At 26.6% G+C, this 24,446-nt stretch overlaps 1 protein-coding gene and 1 long non-coding RNA gene across 2 annotated transcripts; one reads left to right on the top strand and one right to left on the bottom strand.

The window, feature by feature from the left end:
- Positions 1-29: 29 nt before the first annotated feature.
- On the bottom strand, positions 30-22,354 carry LOC136081974 (uncharacterized). Its single transcript, XR_010639309.1, has 4 exons — positions 22,284-22,354; positions 22,096-22,178; positions 14,119-14,232; positions 30-224 (listed from the first exon to the last, which is right to left on the bottom strand). It is a non-coding gene; the product is annotated as an uncharacterized LOC136081974 (long non-coding RNA).
- LOC100208727 (alpha-(1,6)-fucosyltransferase) lies at positions 5,589-18,020 on the top strand. Its single transcript, XM_065800456.1, has 5 exons — positions 5,589-6,788; positions 6,950-7,126; positions 9,283-9,433; positions 14,770-14,956; positions 17,592-18,020. Exons 1-5 carry the CDS (start codon positions 5,698-5,700, stop codon positions 17,711-17,713), a joined length of 1,728 nt encoding a protein of 575 aa, XP_065656528.1. The 5' UTR covers positions 5,589-5,697; the 3' UTR covers positions 17,714-18,020.
- Positions 22,355-24,446: the final 2,092 nt, after the last annotated feature.

The following is a 24,446-nucleotide window of genomic DNA, read 5'->3' as shown; positions in this document are numbered from 1 at the left end:
GGACATATTTAAATATAATACTATTACTATTACTATAATAACATTTTTTTTTTATTGTTATTACTATTATTATTACAATTTACTATCATTATTCATTATAATTACTATTTATTATCATTATTAATATTTGTTAAAAACAAAGCTTAATATCTTTTAACATTGGGAAGACAATGTGTTTGATGTCGTTACACGTCCAATGAACAATTTCACTTTAGGTATAAGATCTAAAGGTAAAATATATTCTTCCTTAAAAAGTTATTGATCTTTTAGTACAAAAAGAACTTGACATAAATTAAAGTAGTGACAAAATGATGATGACACATCAGATGAGGACAACAATATTTATCAATTTAAATATACATATGTAGAATTTATTTACAATTACTTTAAAAAATTATAACAAAACGTATAATTTTATCTTAAAAATACATAAAACTTCGGAAATTATTAAAAAAACTCTTCCTTAAAGCCGTGCTCCTTAATATGCAATACCAGTTTAGTTCAATATTAATACTATTATTCATTGGTGACTACGCTTGATGTATTCACAAAAGTAGATAAAACTTTATAAATTTATAAAATTTTATAAACTTATTTCATTTACTAAACTTATAAGCTTCTTTTCTTCAAAATTTGTTTCTGTATTACTTGTCTTTCTTGAATTTCTATAATACTTGTCTTTTGGATTTTCTATAATACTTGTCTTTTGGAATTTCTACAATACTTGTCTTTTGGAATTTCTATAATACTTGTCTTTTGGAAATTTTTTAACTTCTCAAAGTTTGCTAATTATCAAGCTATTGATTTTTTACTACGAATAGGCACCTATTTACTATTTGGACCCTGGGCACTAATAATAACCTCGCCGTGCCACTGGAGAATATAATCATTGGTCATCTTATGAGATTTTGAGAATTTCTCTAAATCATCAATCAAATAAATGACAACGCTATATAAAACTTGAATTAACTTTCTAAAAAAATAAATCAAATTTCTCTGAAACTAAAAGCCAAAATTTTATGAAATGTGAGACGTAAATACTTTATCTAATTGTATTTTTTTTAAATAATTATAGCTTTGCGAAAATATGGAGAGAATATGTGTAGCTACCCTTTTGTATGAAACCCTCCCACTGTGAGGAGCAGGCAATAAAGTATTGCAAGCCATCTAAAATCAAGGAGAATAAATTCGAATAAATTTTTACTCATAAATATTTATTTTATTATATGAAAAGATATTTTTAATTCATGTTTAAAAACCCATTAAAGCTGAGTGTATATTATCAAACAATGTGACAAACCATATGAAAGCAGAAATGAGTTAAAAGAAAATTCCAAAATGGGTTAAAAAGAAAATAAGCCATACCATGATGGAAACATTAAAAATCATAAAACATTTTTAACGCAGCCAGCACTACTCTTCCTCCCCCCCATCCTCTCCCGACAGAACGGGCATCCAAACCAAACCACTCAAGTTAGGTGCCCGAGTATCGATTCTTTCCCCTCGTAAATAAGAGTTTTAGGAAGAGTTTTGGGAAGTTAAAATTTAACTTTCAATATTTAATATTGAAAGCAGCGCGATTTAGAAGAGTTCGATATGCATGATTTCATCCTACATTATTCAACATAATTTTTATTTGGCTATGTGGCTTGGTAATGTTAGAGACCTTGATGTTATTATGCTGGAGTTTCCTCGTAGCAATTAATAGTATAACTTAAAATTGACTTATAAAATTACTTTATTTATTGCTTTTATAAAATTTTATGTTTTTTTCAAAAAATTTTATTTTTTGCTTTTATAAAATTGTTTAGTTCTTATATTGCGTATTTGTAGTTGTGACTCGAGTGTCTAAATAATCAATGGTTAAATACATGTCACATTATTTTAATTATACATGTCATATTATCATAAAGTTTATGTGAAAAAGTTAGTTATTTAATTAATCTAAAGTAATTTTTGAAATATGTTTTTTAAAATCCAAATGTATATAAACTCAAAGATAATAAAATAATAAATACTACAATATATATAGTTTAAATATAAATATTTTAATTAATGTATTCTATAATTAATAAAATAGAAAAATAAAAAATAAAATAAATAATATATATAAATATATATATATATATATATATATATATATATATATATATATATATATATATATATATACATACTATATATATATATATATATATATATATATATATATATATATATATATATATATATATATATATATATATATATATATAGCATTTTAAAATGTTTTAATATTTTTACATAATTGTTACAAATTGTTAGTAATATAAATAATGCATTTTAACTCTAGTTAAATTTGCTCTTTATTAAAGAATAATTATACATGACATTGTATATGACTTTAAGTCATTATAATCTGTGTAATGGCAAAAAATGTGTCAATAAAATATAATATGTGAAATAAATAATATAAATTTCTTTAAAAATTAATAAAGTAATATCAGAAGTTTATTTTATTCAAAATATAAGTAAATTTTTATTTCTATTTCAATATCATTAGAAAAAAAGAGATTTTTTCTTTTTAATATTATTCAATATTATATTGGTTCCTGAGTGTATGCTTCATGTGTATCTTATTTTGTAAACGATTTTTTTTTCAATATTAATAATATATTCCTAAGTCTTGATGATGATGAAGTGTACTATGTTATATTTTTCTACCTAAAATAATTTAAAGAAAAAATTTATTTGAAAATCAATTTGGGTTTATTATAAAAAATATATAACACTTGATATAACACATGATAAAACATAATCAAATAAAAAATATGTTTTTGCTTTTTTTTTTATTCTTTTTTTTTTTTATATACCCTTAAAAATTATTATTATTATTTGTTTGGTTTTAGATCATATAAATCAATTATTGAAAAACAGTTAAGAATAGCCAAAACAGTATTTAACAAACATTTTGTCATGAATTTGTCAAAGACTGTAATCTGGGAGCTCAAAATGTGAAGAATGGTGTCATATGTAGGTAAACTAATTTCAAAGAGCATAATAATAAATGCTATTGTAACAATTATGATCAAAAAAAAAATTTCTTTGCTACAGAGTGGTTACAATAAATATGTTCTAAGTATAAACATTTTAGCTTTAGAATTCGAATTTAGAATTTAGAAAAGACTCATTCAATTTAAAATATCATCATTGTCACAATATACTGCGGGTATAATGTGAGCTAAGTATTTGACCATAGTGTGTAGATGACTAGAGTTTAGTACAATGCTTTAAAAAGTACAATTAACTTATCTGGAGCAGTTGTATGGTATAATTATTAGATTATATGGTTTATTGACATTGAATTTCATATCTAATTCAGCTTGCACTAGCATTTAATAAGAATTGTGGAATGGAAGAATTGTTTCATGACATAAAATAATACGAAGTCATTTGTATATAGTAAGATAGAATTAAGCATCTTACCTATATCAATTTACCTTTTTTGGAAAACATGAAATAAAGAACTTTAATTCAAAAATGTTTTCTTTTATTGTAAAAAGTGTTTAAAACAATAAAGCTGCAAAATTGTAAGGATACCAGTGGAGGATCCAGACCATCCCATAAAAGGTGGGGGGGGCTTTTTTTTTTAGTTTAGTGGATCCTGACCATCTAGTAAGGGGCAGATTTTAGATTATAGGATTTGTGGGCAGGTAAAGGTGCAAATTTTTATATGATTTTATATCACTTTTAAACAGTTTGCCTATTAGACCTAATTTACTTCCCTCTTTTTCAAACAACATAGTGAGTTGAGTATATAGAAGGGCTATTCTAAGTTGAATACTGTGATCGTCCCCATTGCCCCCCATTCCTATGAAGCCTCTCTTGAAGGATACAATACAACAATTTATTAGTGCCAATCTAATAAAGGTATATAAAAAGTGAACATACAAAAATACAAAAAATCCTAGTGTTTGCACTAGGATTTTTTGATTTAAATAATAAAATATATCTAATAAGCAAGGTTAGAAAGAAGGTTTTTTAGATTTTTTATTTTGTTTTATATCATATAGGGGTGTGGGCTGGGGAGTATTGTGTTTTAACAATAATAAAGGAGTGTTGGTTGGTTTACTGTGGGTTTTTTTATATTTTTTTCTAAAAGGTTTCCTGCTCAACTGTGATACACTTATTACTGCATCATAGTTAAGCAGTAAACATTTTAGAAATAGGCCTTACTCTTTATTTATGAAAATGAGCTAGTCAACATTCATAGTTTTTTTGCCTTCAAGGTTATGCTTAACATGATAAAACCACTAAGGTGTTCTTGACCCAGAGTTGTAAAGATGTTCAAAAAAAACCTTTTGCCTGTATCTGAAAGTTTTTGACATTCCAGTTTAAATAAATAAGTTAGGCAGACTTGCGTAACAATCTATTTTGTTTTCATACCCAGAAATGGTAACTGCTTTAATGTGTTTTTAAAATAGTTTGCATTTGTTTCTTACTCACCAGTTACAAACAAAGCTAGCTAAGAAAATATGTGCTGCAATATAACTGTCTATAGAGTATTTCATCTATGATCTACAAGATTATTGTTGTTGATTTTTATCAAAAAGTTTGTCATGTGCATTTTTGCTTTTTTTTTTCCAAGGCCTACTTGTAGCTGCAGGCCATTAGTTGTGGGTTTCTACCCTGAGAGATGGCTTGTAGATAATGTGCTTCAAGGAAAGTAGAATGCAGTCAAATCATTTTGATGTAATAGTTTTTATTGTTCATAAGTGTTTTAATTAAATTAATTATGTTAAATTATAAAAATCAACTGTAATAGTTTATGATTTTTAAGTGATCAAAGTTAATGATGCTACAAGTACTTTTCAAAGGAAATGTAGTGCCTAGAAAGAACAGAGAAATATTACATACACTTTTTGAGTGTTTGTTTTTCTTTGACAAAATTTAATATTTGAATATAATTCTTAATTTTTATATCTAAATTAAAAGTGTTAAATAACTTATTTATCACTATATTTTATATATTTCTACGGGGTATCAGGCAGATCAGGGAAAACAGGGAAAAGTTAAAAAATTCAGATATCTGAAAAAATCAGGGAAATAGAATTTTGGAAAAATCTGAGTGAAATAAGGGAAAACTACTCATATCAAACTTATGTATACGATATGCATATACATAAGTATATTAAACAGATAGTTTTATGGACTTCTCTTGATACTTTGAATTTTTATTAATTTTTTGATATTTGTAATTAAAAAGCATTTTTCTAAAAGATTTTTTTCAAAAGTTGAGTTTTCATAACTTGAAGTTAAATCTAGGAAAGCAGGTCAAGAATCAAAGAAATATCAGGGGAAAATCAGGGATTTATTTAGGGATTCCATCTTTAAATATTGGCAGACATCCTATTATAAAAAAAAACAATAGAAAAATAATGCTTCTGTTATTTTAGTTTTATCATTATTATTTATTATTTTTACTTATATGATACTTCATATTAATATATTTTTATTCATATGATACTTCATATTGTCTTAAACACATAACTTTATAAGTTATATGTTTCTAATAATCTAATATTGTTATTGTAATTTTGTTATTATTGTTTTTTATACTTTTTTTATAGTTCAGGTCTTATTTTATAGTGTATAACAAAAATATTTCCATGGTTTGTTTGATAAGTTACAACATAATGAACTAAACTTAACAGGGAGATGGCAGCAAAAATAATGCGTTATATGGGTTTTGTTACAGTTTTATGGTTATGTGTTTTACTTTATATGGGGTTTAATGTCTATCAACTTGTGGAAGAATCACGTAAATCCACTCATGAGTTAAGTATGGTAGTTGAAAAAGTAGCTCATTTAAAGCGTGAAAATGAAAAGTTGCGTTCAGAAAACATTCCAACAACTCTTAAAAAATTTAAAAATAAAGTTGCTAATTCAAAGTTATTGCAGAATGAAGAAAATAATAAAACTTTATTGAATGAGTTAGCAAATGCATATATTCAAGTTAAAGAATTAAAAAAACAGTTGCAGTTGAAGGAATCCATTCCTTTGCATAGTTTAAACTACGAGGTTTTGAGTCGAAGAATATTTAATCAAATACGTGAAATGTGGTTTTTAATATCAAGTCAAGTGAAACGAATGAAAAATATTGTTCCAAAACCAGGTTATGAAGATGTCTTAAATTTTCTAGATACTTATCGTGAATTAAATCAGATTACAGAAAGAGATTTTGAAGAGCTTGTATCTATGGATTCTGTTTCAGAATATAAAGATTCTCTGGCATTAGAGTTATCTAATATTGTTCAAAAACGTATTTTTACTTTACAAAATCCAAAAAGTTGTGACACAGCAAAAAAGTTAGTTTGTTCTCTGAATAAAGGCTGTGGCTATGGATGTCAAATGCACCATGTTCTCTATTGTTTTATTGTTGCCTATTCGACTGGTCGCACTATGATAATAGATTCATCTGGATGGCGATATTCTTCAAAAGGCTGGGATGCCTACTTTGAAAGTGTGACCTCTTGTAAAGATTTTCAAGAGGCAAAAGAATGGGGTTATGATCATGCTAGCCATCAAGTTGTTCATTTACCAATTGTTGATGCACTGTTTCCTCGCCCATCCCAAATGCCTCAAGCTGTCCCAAAAGATTTGTTTGATCAAATTAGAATGTTTCATGGGCATCCTTTTGTATGGTGGATTGGGCAGTTTTGCAAATATTTGTTCAAATACAAGCCTGATTTACAAAGAGAGATAACAGAAAAGAAAAAAGCTTTGGGCTTTAAGAGTCCGATTGTGGGGTACGTTTTATAGAGGTATTGATATTGTTATAGTGCAGCTTTTAGTGCTTTGACATCCCTTTTTTTTTCTTCCAGGTATCTTTTTCTTGTTGTTAATTATTTTAATTTGGTTTAAAGAAAATTTGCTAATAATACAATTGAAAGTTTTTAATTTATTTTAGAGTGCAAATTCGTCGAACTGACAAAATAAATTTAGAAGCTGCTTATCATGATATTGATGAATACATGTACTGGGTAGATTTATATTATAAAAAGTTAGCGATAAGTAAGTCATTTGACAAAAAGAGAGTTTTTATTGCCTCTGACGACACCTCAGTACTAATTGAAGCCAAGAAAAAGTAAGTCTAATAGATTGAGAACCAAAGGTTTAATGAAAATTTATGTCCTTGAATAAAATGTTTATAAATTTATGTAAAAGTAATTAATTCATTAAAAATAATAAAATACCAAAATAATCAAAATAATGATATAAAAATAAAAATTTAGGTTTTAAAAAATGAAGTTTAGAAAAAAAATATAAATATAAATTGTATAATATAAAAAAATATATAAATAAAAGTAATAAAATATTGTTAATTTTCTTAACTAGTTGTAAATTTAATTTATCAAGAAATCTTTTATTTGGGTTGAGATTTATGGTGAATATCAATTTTATGATTATTTTTTAATTCATTGCTGAGGGAAGTACTCTAGTCCAAGAGGCTTCACTCTTTTTTTAATTGTTGTTTTATTTCCAAAATCAGACAAAATCATATCAATAAAAATTTTGAGGTACTCTTTGCAAAGTTATTTTGAAGAAAGTACAAAGACATTAAATTTGATATAAGCTGGAAATAAGTCTCGCTTATATGAGCAGATTCACATTTGTCTCACATAAAGTCATTTTTAATAAATCGAAGAAAAACAAACTTTTGGTTTTTTTAAGAATTTTATAAAAAGATCTTATTTTCTTTAAATTTTTTTATCAATAAAAATCTTTGCTTACTTCTAACTACTTTGCTTAGGTGTTTGATCTGATTTGACCCTAATTCCAACTTATTTACAGGTCAAAACATAGTAAATAATGTTTGTTTTCATACTATATGCTATTTAAGTGATTTTACTTAGCAATTTGGAGCCTTTGTTATATTCAAATAAAGTTTATGTTATGATTTTCAACGGTGATATTACTCGAATAGGAGCTTTGATAAATTAAGAAGCGTATAATATTTAGATATCATTTATCTATATTAATTTTTTTACAGTACAATATTTATCTTTATTCTAAATTGTTTTTGTTTTTTGTCATTTTTATTTTTATTTTATCATTGCTCAGCATTTTGATCACTTTCTAATAATTTACTTTTTTAGTGTCATTTTTTATGTTTCTAAGACATACTTTCAAAATTTATTAGCTTCAATTGTTTCCCAGTCAAGAAATTGTAAAACAATTGAATAATTTTCACTTGAGTTTTCATTATTTTTATGAAAGATAACAAAAACTGAATACTTAAGTTAAAAATTGTATCAGAAGATTTTATTTTATTATTCTCATTTTTTGATTAAAATTTAATGGAGAATTACTAGATAATATGAAACTTCAAGCAAATATTGGTTAACAAATATTGACTAATATAAAACCACAAACAAATAATTCTTGATTAGGTTTATTTATCATTTTTAGTAAGTGTTTTTTAATTTTTTTACTTGAACAATTTCTAAGTTTTTTACCATTCAGATCTTTTGCTCAGTCCTCTACTGCCCAATTCTTTTGTTGCTGAGACTAAGATTTTCTTTACAGGTTGTAATTGGCTGCTATATTGAGATTTGCTCTTTATATACTTTATATATTATACTTATATTTCATTTACTTTATAATTACATTAGTCAGAAAAATTCAGAAACACAAGTTTGCTTGTTTTAACATTGCTAGAACTCTTTAACCAGTCTATAAATATGCCATTTGATGCTATCTGACATATTTTTAACCCAGTTGAATTATAATTTGATTTTCGACTCACTTGAATACAAATTTAAAATGTACCAAGTTAATATTTAGCAATTTTAGCAATTAAAGTATGGCTTTATAATGTTAAAAGTATTTTTTAGTTAACCACTACCATTAAATAAAATATTTAGTAATTAGTTAAGTGTCAATAATGTATAACTAATAAACTCCATCAAACTTTTATGTTATCGGTGAAATGGGTTGTCTAACTTTCGATTAAGTTTAGGAAAGTAGTGTGTTTTCTTTTATCGATACAAATTATTATTAGCAACATATAAATAGCTAAAAATAAAATATAAAAAGAAATCTATTGCCTATAAACTTAACATTAACTTAAGATTAACATTAACTTAAAACTTAACACAATAAACACCAACATTTTGTTGAAATAAAAATGAGAAATTTTTGAAACTTTAGTGCTTGGCTTTATATATGCAAGTATATACATAAGCAGACATAGGCATTGGCTTTAGTTGTACAAGAAGAAAACTTTAAATGTGTTTTTAGGTACCCAGAGTATGAGTTTTTAAGTGATAGTGGTGTGTCAGAAAGTGCCAAAGTAAGTCGTCGTTATTCTGATGAATCTTTGCATGGTGTAATCTCAGATATTGAAATTTTGTCTGACACAGATCTTCTTGTATGTACATTTTCATCACAGGTAAGTTTAAACCATTCTATTTTTATATATTTATATGCAAACACTACAGTATTTTGTATGTAATTTGTATAATTCTTTAAATGTTTATCAAAAAATTATTTATTATATGATAGTTTAGTTTATTGCAAAAGTTTTTTGTTATAAGCAAACATATTTGTGGCATTTTTTTTCTTTTAAAAAATTATTTTTAAAATAGTAAAAAAAAATTCACAGAAATGTTAACAAATGTTTTTATATTTTACCCCCTGTTATTTTTTTAAATATATTAATTTATTGTGTTTTCATACTCACTATTTTGACTCTTCATATCCATTAAAAATCATATTTTATGCAATTAACTTAGTTTTGAGACGATTTTTATAGCAAGTTATATTATTTAATTGTTTATTTATGTATTTCTGCAAAAATTTTATAATTGATAAGTTAAAAATCTCACTTCAAGCATTATTCATAATATAAGCAAATTGCAAATTTTTTGGAACATTTCATTTCAGGATTAATACAGTAAAGAAATGGTAATTAAAAAATTACATAACTCATTCAGAGTTGAAAGATTGTAAAAAATTACTTAACTCATTCAGAGTTGTACCTGGGGTTAAATTAGCTTTATTAAAATAATACACAAATTTTCAATAGATCAATTGCCTACTATTGAGTCCTTTATAAAAGGGGAGGGATTACATTTATAAGTTTTTTGAAAATCAGCCTTAAAAATTAGAAAATAATTATTTCAATCACTGATAAAAATAAAAAATTTCAGTTTAAACAGGCTTTAAAAATCACTGACCAACTAAATCTTGATTTATCGGAAATGATCTTTTAATTTATTTCTCATTAAAGTATAAAACTTATATCAACATATTAAGTCTTATTGAAATGATTATAAAACAGCTGTTAGAATATGCACATTTAACCACAAGCCACGCTAGATTTAAAAAGGTTTATGCGTGTTTTGTGAAAAAAATATTAGTTTAAATCTATGAAATTTTTTGAACTGAAATTTTTTATAAAAAATACTTACATTGTAACAAAAAAACTCTCAACCATCGCCCATTCCCCCCCCCCCCTCAACCCAATTTATTAGATCTGGACTAAAATTCCCACCCACCCACCATTTTATTCCCACCCCCTTGTATTAGGGACTCAGAGTAACAATCCAGTACAATCTGTCGCATGTCATTTTCTCTTGTAGGATTATCTATTTTATGAAAATGCCAGGAGAAGAACTTTGAGATAAATTTGAGAAAAGGCTAGAGTTTTTAGTTTTAAGGAAAAGACCTAAATTTTGTAAAAATGATATAAACTGCATCAGACAATCATTTTTCAGAAGACTATCTAGACAAAAATTTTATTCTAAAAACAGATTCTTTTCTGTTGATTAGATTTGTGTTAGTTCTATTGTAGTGTAGATGCCTATTTGTGTTACAGGGCCTGTTGGCTAGGATGATGAACTATTGATTTTCATGATTTTATTAAGTGATTCTCGTGTGTAAATCTTTAAAAGTAGCTATGTAACAATATCTATTATTTCATAATTAAGTTACAGTACTTAAATTATTCAGTTAAATGTATTTTAGGCTGGTCAGTAATAAGGTAAGTATTAAAAGCTCATTATATCAACAATTCTAAAGTGTCTGAGTTTTTACAGTTTTATGTTGTACATAGCTGGTTTACAAGGGTTGATGGTTTTGACTTGCATCATTAATATCATATTTAAACTACTTTTTCGTGAATTAAGATTTATTTTTAGAGAATTGCATAGTTTATTATTTAAAGTATCAAGTGTCAAATTCACTTCAATACAATAAAAGCAATTAATATAATAAAATAATATACTTAATAAATTTAACTCTTTAAGAACTACATAAAAGCTGTTTAGAGAAATTCAACTAGAAAAATGAAGAATAGTTATTTATTTCTTTTGTTATATCTTATTTGCTATTTTTTCTTATAGTTTGTAGCTTATAGCTTTTTTATTAAAGAAATTTATTTTATTCCTTAAATGTATAATCTTGTGCAGCTTGTTAAAACACAACATCGCTGACACTGCCTACTTTTGCAAACACAGGTCTTGTGGCCAAAACCAAGTTTACTAAGTTATACTAATCGATCCAATAGTCATATTTCTTTCCATATGTATCTTCCTTGCTGTTCAATCTTTTGAACTTATTTTGACTGGATGGATGATTTTGATCCTCTTGCCTAAATACTTTTCACAATTGGCAGAACAGACATTCTTAACAAGGTATTCTCTTATAGGTTTATACAATATGTAACTGTTAAGTATAGCCCTGGCTAAGGTATTATTATATTTAAAAAAATTAAGTATGAAAGTCATCAAAGATGTTTTGCCTTCATCATTTGAAGTTGAAGTAATTAAAAAATAAACCTTTTTTATTTTTATTGATGAATCCACCAGTATTACTTTAGCACCAATTTTACTTTAACATCGATATTACTTTAACACCGATATTACTTTAACATCGATATTACTTTAACATCGATATTACTTTAACATCGATATTACTTTAACACCCATATTACTTTAACATCGATTTTACTTTAACATCGGTATTACTTTAACACCGATATTACTTTAACATCGATATTACTTTAACACCGATATTACTTTAACATCGATTTTACTTTAACATCGGTATTACTTTAACACTGATATTACTTTAACACCAATATTACTTTAATACCGAAATTACTTAAACACTTTAACAATTGTGCTCACTACTATTCAGATCAACAAAAGTCAAAACCTTCCAAATAAAGAAAAAACGAGTTATGTCATATGAGCATAAAGTCAATTTAATTGTGCATCACCTAAATAATCCAAATAAACTCGAATTTGCTGTCCTATACAATTGAATTTGGTGTTTTGATTGTAGAGGACTCAGGGCCATCCCAAAGAGGTCTTGCATGAGGGGGGGGGGGAAGAGAAGTGGCGTATGTGTTTTTTGCTGAATGACCTAAAAAAAAAATCCTCAATACTTAACATTTGTTAACTAAAGTTCAAAATTTGCTAACTTAAATGCTAAATGTACAAATGTGCCAACTTAAATGAAGCTTTAGGGGCAGGGGTGGGTAGTTAGGTGATGTTCCACCATCTCAAAGGAGCAGGAAGTGGGTTAGGTGGTGGAACACCCCAACCACATCCACTTCCCACTTCCTGCTCCTTTGGGATGGCCCAGCTATATTTCACCTTATAACTATATAGCCTCTTTTGTTACACAAATCAGTAAAACCTGCTTAAGCATCTTATTATGCCAAGCATAATAAAAGATTCTTTCTAGTGTGTTTATCTTTGTTGTTTTTTTTAATCAGATTTCTGGCAGGCTCCTGTTAATTCTCACTTTGTATGTGGTTGTAGTCTGATTTGCATATTGATTAAGTAACAGTTGCAAACAGCTATAATAGTAATCTTTTTTTAAATGTTGATCATGATGAAGGAGTTTTTAAAAAAATACATAAAAACCAAGTTATAAGTCCATAATACAATGTGAAATGACTGTTTAATCTAGATCTTTGGTAAACTTCAAACTGTCATAAATAGTTGTTTAGTCAATCTATTGATCAATTTAAAAGTATAATACGTTGTTTCCATTACAATATTCAAAAAATTACAATATTTTAAAAATATTGGCAATAATTACTCAAAAATTGTGCTTACCAAACTCTAAGTGAGATAAGCTCGATATTAAGAACGATTTTGAATTGATGTGCTAGTTTAAATCAAAGCATCAAACATTTCATATGTAATTTAAAGCTAACATTAGTCATTTCATATGTAATTTAAAGCAAAGTATCAAATATTTTGTGTAATTTGAAGCAAGTCTTAAACGGATACAATATGGCTAATCGATAACTTCCATTATTACTATTTATTTTTAAGTTGTTTTTTTTATTTCATTTTAGATTTTTTATTTATTTTTAATTTACTTTTTTATAAGTTTTGTTTTAGTCATACATATACAACAATTGTTTTTTGAAAATATTTTTTTAATTTATTTCATCTCAAGTTTTACTTTATTTATACATTTATAAGTCATTTGTATTTTAATTATTTATATTTTATTTTTGCAGCTTCTTAATGAAAAATAGTAAATCTAACATTGGTTAACATTGGGTATTTTAAGAAAGCTCTTTCATAGATTGTTTAGAGCCAGCATGCCCCTTGTGTCATTACATTATAGCCAATCCTACTCTTATCTACAAAAATATTTTTGAGGGTGGTGAAAACTAAAAATGTCCAGGTAAACTAAAAACTAACCAACTTAATGGATATTGACCATTACTGTCTTTGAAGTGATAAAATTAAAAGAAAACTTAGTAACAGTCATTTCTGAAGTATACAACTGAAGAAACTGAACTTAAGGTAGATGGCTGTTGATACAACTAGGAGTATAAGCACAAGTATGACTGAAATTTTAATAGAGTCTAAGATTTAACACTCTTAATAACACCCATTGATTACACCCAATATTTACAACTCTCCGGAATATTCTTATCTTTAAAAAGTTTATCTTTTTCTGAATCCACAAACCAACATAGTTATTAGTATAGATAAATAAATTTTGCAAAAATTTGTTTTAGTAGTTGGTATTATTAAATGTTTAATATATATTAAATAGTTCTAGTATATATCAATATTGTAAAAGGACTAAAAACAAATCAACCTAGTCTGTAGGATTAGCATCTGATGCAATTGTTTGCTTAGGTCAGCATATAACTGTGAAAAGAACATCATAGCTTTGTCTCCAAGTGCACACAAAAATCTGATCAATCTGAACCTGGGAATAAAAAACTCAAAAAAATAAGTAATGAATATTATTTAACAAATATATAATTTTCAAATAAATGTTATTGTGATGACTGAAATATAAAAATATTGACTGAATCTACTAAATTAATTTTTGGATTATTTTACTAATGGCCTCTTATAAAAAATACATATCAAATCTATTTCAAAGTAATGTTATTTTTAGTATGAATATTGTAATCAGTACTGTAGTGGGTCATAATGGTGTCTTTTTTTTTTAGAAAATTTTCAAAAATGCATTGTAAACATTGTTAGACCTGCTTTACTTGCTTACTTACATTGTAAATGTTGTTAGACCTGCTTTACTTGCTTACTTACATTGTAAACGTTGTTAGACCTGCTTTACTTGCTAAACCTGTCTTATACTATATCTTATTCTATTTTTGTTTACTTTTAATGTTACTCTTTTTAAAGAGTAATAATAAATATATTATTGAATCGTATTTTTTATTTTTTTACATGATCCATTGTTACAAAAAAAAATGATAACTAAAATAAATTTGTTCAGGTTTGTCGGATGGCATATGAGATAATGAATAGCAAGCACACTGACGCCAGTCAGCATTTCAGATCACTAGATGATATTTATTACTTCGGTGGTCAGCAAGAACATAAGACCAGAGTCATTTGGCCGCACACAGCTAAAGGCAGAAGTGAGTTGGATCTTAGAGTTGGAGATGTTATTGGAATAGCAGGTGAGAAATACCCAATTTGTCTTTAAAAATGTGTTTATTTGTTTATTATGTGTTATAATTTTTAAATAAGTTAATTTTATGCAATTTTAATGTTAAGTTTTTATTTTTGAATCTTTTTGTTTCTATGTTTTTAGCACAAAAAGTTTTTATTTATATGTATCATGTTAAGAATAAAGTTGTTACTTCATTAGACAAAAAGGTGTGGATAATATGGAGTGTTGAATGTTTAAGGACTTTTTAATTTTATTCTTAGACGGAATTCAAACTTTAAAATTTATTTTTCTAAAATCTAAACTTTTAGAAAAGCTTCTAAATTTATTAATTACAGAAAAAGAATTTTCTCTTGCAGTAGTTAGAAATATAAGATAATACGTAAAATATGGAAACAGCTGTAGCAATTCCTATGTTTTTACATATTTTTGTTTGAAAAATGTATCCGCTAAAATAATGCATACTTACAAGTTTTTTACTATTTGTTTTGTTGGAAATTTGGTGCTACATGAAATTATGTAACTTTTAATTCAAGTGCAAAGTATTAAACAGAAAATAAAATTTATTGGTTTAAAAATCACAAAGATTTGTAACAACAAATCTTTGTGTTTAGGTTAAACGAAATGAAAAGTTTAAAAGTTATAAATGAATATAATTAAAATTATTGTTGAACATTATTTTAAGTTGGTGTAAACTTTTATGATAAAATTAATAAAGGGAATTTTTTCTTACAAAATTTTTTTTTTTAAATTTTAGTTTATTTTGTTAAATCGAAATTAAGGTAAGTTGGCAAATTTCAAGCAGTTTAGTGAATGTTTGCTGCAAGCATTATGAAATCTGAAGAAACGGCTTCTAGGAGAATATGGATGTTAATTTGAGCAGTCAAATTGCACTATTTCGTGCAAGTTGATGAAGTAAAATTTAGTATCATGCATTTTGTTTATATGTTAAACTTATTAGATTTATTCAACAAAATTAGATAATTCATATATTTGTACACATAATTTTGAATATGCACTAAAAATATTTCTTTCGTTAGTGCTTAAAAGAAAACTAAACAGTAATCTTTTACGAAACAATAAAACAAGTTTAAAAAAAATGCAATTGATTTATTTTAAATTTAATAATTATCAGAGTCACGGTTCCGTGATTTTTCGATTTTGATTTATTTTCATTTTTTTTTTCTTTCTTCCACTGTGCAATGCTAAATTTGTTTTCCTGCTTTTCAATAAAGCTTATCTATAATTATCTATAATTATCTATAATTATCTATAATTATCTATAATTATCTATAATGACTTATATATTAATCTACTTCTTTTTTGATCATCTTCTTGAGTTGAAAAAAATTGATTCCACTGACAGCATGAGGTGTCTTAACAAGCCTCTTTGGGCTTTATCTGTTTATGATATTTTTTGAATTTTTTAGATGGTTACCAATTCTTGTAACATTTGATGAACCGGATGGTTCATCAGGAACGTTGTTTAAAATGGGTTGTGCTGGAGTAGTTGATACAGAATGCACAGAGTTATTATACTCAGTACAAATTGATTCTCTTGGGATTAGATTATCAGTATAACCTAACCCCTAGAGAACCGGTTTGACACTAAAAATGCTCTTTTAGAACATTTTTAGTGTCAAACCATCTTTAGTTTTCTTTTATACATATCCGGAGTATAATTATTGTAGGTTTTTATTTTTGAAGAAGTTTTAGTTTTTATTGTAATTACACGCGGTGTTAAAACATCTGGATCACAATCGAGCATTGGTTTAGTTGTAGATATATTGTTTTTATTCGAATTTGTGTGCAATCAACTATATATATTCCATTCCCGAAATGATGCATTCGCATCACTATCAACGTCATAAGCATCCTATTCTATCTGCGATTGTAATGCAAGTACGTCATATAGGTACGTTATATGCAAGTAAGTTATGTTTTATACTTGCTCCATGAAGAATTAATTTCTCGGACTTCGGCGACAGCGACCATAGTAGCTTCCTAATTGTGTTTTTGGCGATTTTGACTTTTCTTGATTAATTTTTTCATAGTCAAATGAGAGTAACAACTTGATTACAAAATTAGAACATGTTTATTAAACAATCAGTTTTTGCAAGATCAAATTTGATTTCCGATATTTCATTAATTAACATGCTGTTAACCACCTGTTGTTTTCAATTTTTTCGTTTAGTCTTAACGTCATTAGCAATTTTAGCATTGCTTTTTAAATTGTTTATACCTTAAACGCAATCAAAAACGTCGTTAAGTAAAAATAAAATAATGCACAAAATTTAATACTTCATACGAAAAACCGTCGTAAAATCACTTAAAACATCTTTTTTTTAATTATAAATATTTGGACTACCGACGTGAAATTACCAACAAATGGATGGAAAAGGATTTTATTAAATGAAACGTAAAACAAAACTGTTATAAAATTAAAGACAGCGTGATTTTTTTATTGCCAAAGGCTATTTGCACGAAATTCGCCGACTTGCCCTAAATAATTTTGTATATTTTTAGCATTTTACCTATATGGAAAAATTATTTTATAAATTTTTTTTTATAAATTTGCTTTGTGAAGTTGCAAATTTCTTATAAAAATCTTTTTTTAATTTTTAAATAGCCTTCATGTATTATAGGTAACCATTGGAATGGACAAGCTAAAGGTCTTCTCCACAGTTTGCAAAAGACTGGTTTATTTCCTGCTTATAAAATCGAAGATATTCATGATGTTGAGGAATTTCCTGTCCCGAAGGAGTGATTATTTTATTTAACAAAATAGATTTTATTAATTTAGAGGATTTTTGTATGTTACATGCAATAATCACTAATCGATTGTATTATTCTAAAGGATTATTGTATGTAGCAAATTTAGTTTTATTATTTATTATAAATGAAAATATGTTAAAATTAACCATAACCCAAGAATTTGACGATTTGAATTTTAAAATAAAAGATATGAATTTTTAACTCTTGACATGATTATTAAGAAATGAAGATACCAAGATAAATGTTTTGTACCAAGATAAAGATATCAAAATAAATGTCTTGTATTTTTTATGTACAAATGTTTTTGTATTTTTTAAAATGATACAAATGGTAGCATGCATGTCTCGAAATTGCAAAAATGATTAAAATAAATCTCGAAATTAGGGATTTTTCTCGAAATCATTGTAGAGGAAATCTTGAAATTGGTTTAGAAAAATTAACTCGAAATAGCCTTATCGAGATTCGGATATAAAAAAAAACAAAGAATAATAAAAGAAAAGGTTGCTGACCCAGCCCAAACCCTCAGTCGCAGTCTGCGTCACTAAGCGGAAACAGGATTTTACTTACATTTCTTGAAGATTTTTCCAATTTTAACTTCTCGAATATTTTTTTACGGATTTAGAAAAAGTTTATTTAAAATTTTTTCAATGTTTCTTTTTTAAAAGGAGGAAACTTAAGTTTAAAAAAATACGTTTTTGATAAATTTTTGAATAGCTTATAATAATCAAACTGTTACAATATACTTATATATTATCAACTAACTGATATTTTAAATTAAAAACGTAAGAAAAATTTCATATAGTTTTTATTATTTCAGTCCGTAAAAATTATTGGATTAAAACATGTTACTACAGAGCTCTGTAGTAGCTATGCAGAGGTGGCCAGTTTTTTTAATACAACTCTTGTTCAATAAATTGACTTTTTATAAGTAAAAATATATTCTGGCTACCTCTGGTAAGATCTGGTATAAATTAATCCGGAAAAGAAGTAAAAACCGGGTTTTTAAATATTTGAGTTTTTTTCTTTAAATGCACAAACAAATATATATCTTGGGTAAAAATTAATTCAAAATTTTTAATCGTTCTTTTCTTATTAACCTATTTTTAGTAGGAGTGCGATGTGTAGTGAGACAATGTAGCGGCACTCCTTTGCTACAGCAAATGACAATGTAGCGGCACTCCTTTGCTACAGTCGATGTAGGTACCAAAGCCCCTGGCAGCAGGCTATTTCAGTATGACTCATCAACAAAGCAGTTAAACTGTCATTTTTTAAATCATGTTACAATAATAAAAATATTTCAATATCATCATAAAATATGGTGGTGGTGGCATTGCTGAGGTTGGCGTCACCCAAAGCGGTAAACTTGTGTATCACCCCTCCTAGACTAATAGGTGAAAGGTGAAAAAACTGTTGAAAAAAGGTTTTGAAAAATATTTGAAATTGTTTAGCCAAAATTTGTTAGTATGTCTTATCTAGTAAAAAGAGTGTTATAGCCATTGAATCAGCAACAACAAAAAAAAAAATTTTTTTTTTTGAAAATTTTTTTCTTCTTATTTTTATTTTATTAAAATATAACTTTAAAGCATAAATATGATCTTTTTTTTTGCTCCTAACTTTTAATCTTTATTTATTGAAAATTGGGTTAAATCATAATAATAAATAATTTATATTCTATCCATACACCATACAGTTACATTTATACCCTTTCTATTAATAGACAATTAAGAACGTTTTATTTTAAACGAGTTTTTTTATCTTTATTCTTAACAAAACAAGCAAATCTAAAGCAAAACAATCTAAACAAACTTTAATTATGAAATCCAAAAGTAGAGTAAAGGCGCCAGTTGTAGAATAGTAAAGTAATGTGGAATGCTGGTGTTTTTCAGAAATTGTAAGAGGCATCTACAGTCGTGTAACAATTTATTACCCACAGTTTTTACATTCTCAAGTCTATTATTTTAATATTTTTTGTATTTATGCACTCAAAAATTATTTTTTATTTAAGAAATAGGTATTTTTTTGACAAGTAAAAAACATTTAACAAAGTGTTTACAAATTTTATTATTCAAATATTACTACAAATATATTCAAGATTGATATTTGGTAATTCCTCCATTTGCCTCTATAATTGCAAGAATCCTTTTTGATAAACTTTTGATGCATTTTTCAGCTATTTTCTTCAATTCTTTATTATGGTTCCAATGGTGAATAATTCTTTCTATTAAATACACTTTATTTGTAATATTTTTTTTAGGTATTTGCCTCTTTAGGAGCGCCCAAACATTTTCTATAGGATTAAGGTCAGAAGAGTTTCCTGGCCCATCAAGTAATGGAATATTTTGTTCTGATAGATATATTTTAACTGATTTACCCGTGTGACATGGTGCGCCGTCCTGCATGAAGGTTTTTTTTTACCTGGACTAAACTATTCTGCCAATTGTGGCAACAACCTTTGTTCTAGGACTTTTATATACTGTAACTGATTCATTATTCCCTTTATAATATAGAGCCTTACCATTCCCCTTTTTACATACCACTGACCAGATCATCACAGATATGGGGTGTTTAACAATTTGAATGATGCAGTCCAATAAGTATTTTTCCCCTTTTTTTCTTTTACATATTGAGCCTTCTTTGTTAAAACTTGGAAAGTGTTTTCGTTGCTAAAGCATACCTTAAAATATTGATTGATAAGTGAGTTGATTGATAAGTGAATTGATTGATAAGTGAGTATTTAAAGTTTGTTGTAAGAAAGTGGATATTTTAAATACATCTAAATTAATTTTACCAATTTCCAATAATCTTCTGTTAAATTCCTATACTTTTTTGCCCACTCCAGTATTTTTTGCATCATTTTTGGTGTCAGTTTAGGCTTCTTAGCTGGATGTCGTGAAATGTAACCAAGGCTGTGTCGTGTCATTTCCGCGATGCTCTGTGACAAGACCGTTAGGTCTTCTTGGGGCACCGTAATAACAATATATATATATAAAAAAAAGGTAAGTATTCTTTTCCGTGCGGTGTTACGATTCTCTTCTTTCCACATTTACCAACCCTCTTTGTCATCAAGTTCTCCATTTTAGCCATTTTTTTGTGTATATTTTGTAGAGAAACCCGCGAAATACCACATTTTTTGGCAATTTCTCGTTGAGAAAGATTTATTAAAAGTGCCCTGATTTCAGCAATTTTTTGTGGTAACAAGTCCTTTTTTTCCCATAACTAAAATAAGATATCACATTTCAGTACTACAGTTAAGAATTTGCTTTGGTACTCATAACTTTAAAAATATCAAATCAAGTACAATTATTTTTACTTTAAATCAAAAAGAAATATTCAAGAAACAGTATTTTTATTGATTTAAATAAGTACTTTGACAATATACTAATAAGCGAATTCAAAACTCAGTTAATCATACTTAACAATTGTACAGCGAAAAGATTATAATTAAGATGACATCATACAAAATGGCTGTCAAAAGTGACAGTGTTGCCAGTAGCAAAAATAATACACTGATTTTATGAGTTTATTTTAAACAAAAGATTAACTTTCAATAATGAATTTTTACTCTTCATATGAAAAAAATGAGATTAAACTTCAAAATGATCAAAATTCATTGGTGGCCATAATAAATTGTCACACGACTAGCTGAATATCATAGCTGGTGGCGTTTTAAGTTATTCGATCACGTAGCCCTAATCTCGTTTGAAAACATAATCTTAAAATATTGCATAATGTATTATTTGGCGTTTACAGTTTTACATAAATGCAAACAAACTTTATTGTGATTTTTCTTAGTGCAATTGTGAAGTTGAGATAGGTAAGCAGAAATGTTACTTTATTATACTTTTTTTATCTGTTAAAAATTTCGTTTTATTAATTTATATGCGTATAAGTAATAACTAGGCAGTGCCCTAATGTGGAATGCCAAGAAGGGAGCGATGTTCGTCAATGTGGATTATTACACATTGACGAACAACATTAATCTTTCGATATTAATCTTTCTGATTGAAATATGTTCACATATTCCGTTTGATTGTTTCTTCTGTGAAGCTGAATACTTTAGATTAATATAATGATGAAGCTGTCTATTCCACATTAAGTAATTCAAGTATTCCACATTAGGAGACCGAAAATGTAGAAATGGACTAGATAATTTTTTTATAAAATTTTTTTAATAATTTTTATAAAAATTTTTTTCACAGCATTTTTATTACGCTTTAAATTCCTTTTAACAAGAATCTTATAAAGGATACTTTTAATGTTACGTATTAATAATGCCTTATGCTTAATTTTTTTTTCTAACATAATATTTATTATAAAATAAAAATGGCGTACCTCAATCAGCATTTTTGCTCTAAATTTAAATTTCAAGTTTACCTGTTTTTTCAGAAGTTAGGTGATTGTTATGGTTCGGAAAATCTGTTTCATGTCTCTTTGTTTGTTAATTAGATTTTTAGTTACTATAACAAAAAAGTAAAAGAAAAAATGCACAAGAAATCAAACATTAATTTTGCTTGAATTACATCTAAAAATTAAAAAATTATACAAATAATAATGTAACACACCAGTTTTTAAAATAAGATCAGTTTAGCAACATAAAAAAGTTTATGCGGTTAATTTTTTTATAAAAAGTCTGATTAGCATTTTATTAGCAAGATTAGATTTTTATTGTTTAATAAGAATCAAGCAATTAAATTGCGTGCGTGAATAAAATAGCCTAAAAGCCAAAGAAAATAAAAAAATCAATAAAAAAAGTTAAAGAAAAAAAAATTCAAATTTTTTAAACTCTGTTTTTCATTCTATTGTTAAACATAATTTTTTTAAGCTTGTGCTCTTTTTTCAAACCAAATTTGAAATCATTAATCTCTTAAACACAATGAAAGATCAAGGGGGAAACGGGATGGGGGAAATCCAATCCCCACCCCTCCCCTATCGAAAATTCTTGGATCCGTCACTGCTTAAACATCACTTTTATTTATTATATATTTTAACGCTACATTTCTACAATTTTAAGAAAATAATAAAGAAACGCGCTCTTAAAGATGAGAGAAAAAAAATGTTTTTAGTAAAATTTGGTTGTTTGAATTGGTGAATTCTTTTTTACGTTAGTAATTTAATGCAATTAAAATTAAATGTGTAAATAAAAGATTTATTAAATGGTAAGAAAGTATAATTTAATTTAGTTTAACAGAGCCGACGACGCTGAGGGGAAAGGGGGCACTGCCCCTCCCCCTCCCCGCCATCACCATTTCCTTCCCCTCCTTTCCCTCCTCCCCCTCCTCCCCCTCCTTTCCCCACACACACTTTTTTTTTAAAAAACCTTTTTTTTTAAATATTTATCATTTACTTTTTATAGAAATTGACGATTGAGTCCCTCACTTCTAAACCCGAGTCATCTGCCTTGTTTAATTCTTCTAGTTTGAGAAAATTAAATTAAATTTACTAATTAATAAAAACATTTTACCATCTTTTCATTAAGCTAATTGAAATTTTTAATTTGTTTAATTGCATTTAATTTTAAATTGTAGTTTTTCTCCAAACACTTGTGTAGCTAAAGTTGATTATTATGTAACTCCAGAGCCGATTTTTCCCACGTTCACACCGGTCACATTTCGCTTTTTTCTCTCATTTTTAATTTTAGTTACAACGTATTTATATAAACTAGCTGAGATCGGACCCATAAAAATACGGGTTTTTGTAAGTCTATTCCAAACTGAACTTTAATATACTTTTTTCTTATATACCCTAGCTTTACGGAACCGAAAAAAACGGGTCTCTGCCAAACCTACCGCTTCTATGCATATCTATTCCACACCGATTATTTATATACCTATTCTTTATTTACTTCACTATTTTTTAGTAAAATAAATTCTGAAAAAAACATTCAAGAGCAAAAAGCTTTTTTTTTATCTAACATTTTTTGATTAATTTTAATTATGTTGCATACAACTGCATAAAAATATATAAAACTGGTACATCATTTCATGGGTAAGAGATTGTATTTGTTACAATAGTAATAAATAAATAGTTTTTGTCTTTATTAAAATATATCCCATGAAAATATATTCCAAATATCTTTAATAGAAGGAGATTTTTTTTTTAATTTAAATAAATCTTTATTTCTGGTTTGTTTATCTAGCTTTTTGCCACAAAGTGACGTCACATACGCTAAAATATTGTGGATTCAACGATTAACGATAAAGCCTCTTAACGGTCTAAGAAGCAGATGGCTTAATTTTAGCGATCAGAAAATATCAAAAGAGGGGCAAATCTAAGATTGAAGTTTTAAATTTTCCACTTGGATGAGACAATATGTTTCATGTTTTTTCAATCTTGTCAATTTTTTTAAATATAATTGAGCAAAAAAGATTTGTAATTATTAGAAAAGTTTACTTATATTACATACGTCCTGAATAAAACGTTATATAAGTGGATTTTTTACATTTTATAACAATATATATAAACAAATAACATATTTGTTTATATATATAATTTTTATAGGGATAATTAAACGCCAAACCTGCTTATACAACAACGTTTAAAAAAATTAGTTTTATATTAAAAAATGATAATATGTTTCTTTGCAAACACTAATATCCTATACTTAAAATTCTTTAAGTGCACTGAACTGCAATTAATTTTTTTGGTTTAGAGCTTTTAAATTTTGCGTCAAATTATCTCATTTCAACCATGGCCTACTTACATGGCCTAAATTACACGGCCTGATT

This window comes from Hydra vulgaris, chromosome 06 (genome assembly GCF_038396675.1).
Source record: "Hydra vulgaris chromosome 06, alternate assembly HydraT2T_AEP".
Taxonomy (NCBI): domain Eukaryota; kingdom Metazoa; phylum Cnidaria; class Hydrozoa; order Anthoathecata; family Hydridae; genus Hydra; species Hydra vulgaris.
The sequence above is the reverse complement of the archived record's forward strand: the minus strand, read 5'-3'. Positions and strand labels throughout refer to the sequence as shown.

What these genes read in the sequence shown, in the direction of transcription:
- LOC100208727 (XM_065800456.1), top strand. Translation starts at nt 5,698, where the DNA reads ATGGCAGCAAAAATAATGCGTTATATGGGTTTTGTTACAGTTTTATGG. An exon ending in CTAATTGAAGCCAAGAAAAA is followed by an intron (nt 7,127 to 9,282) that starts GTAAGTCTAATA and finishes ATGTGTTTTTAG; the next exon opens with GTACCCAGAGTATGAGTTTT. An exon ending in TATGTACATTTTCATCACAG is followed by an intron (nt 9,434 to 14,769) that starts GTAAGTTTAAAC and finishes AAATTTGTTCAG; the next exon opens with GTTTGTCGGATGGCATATGA.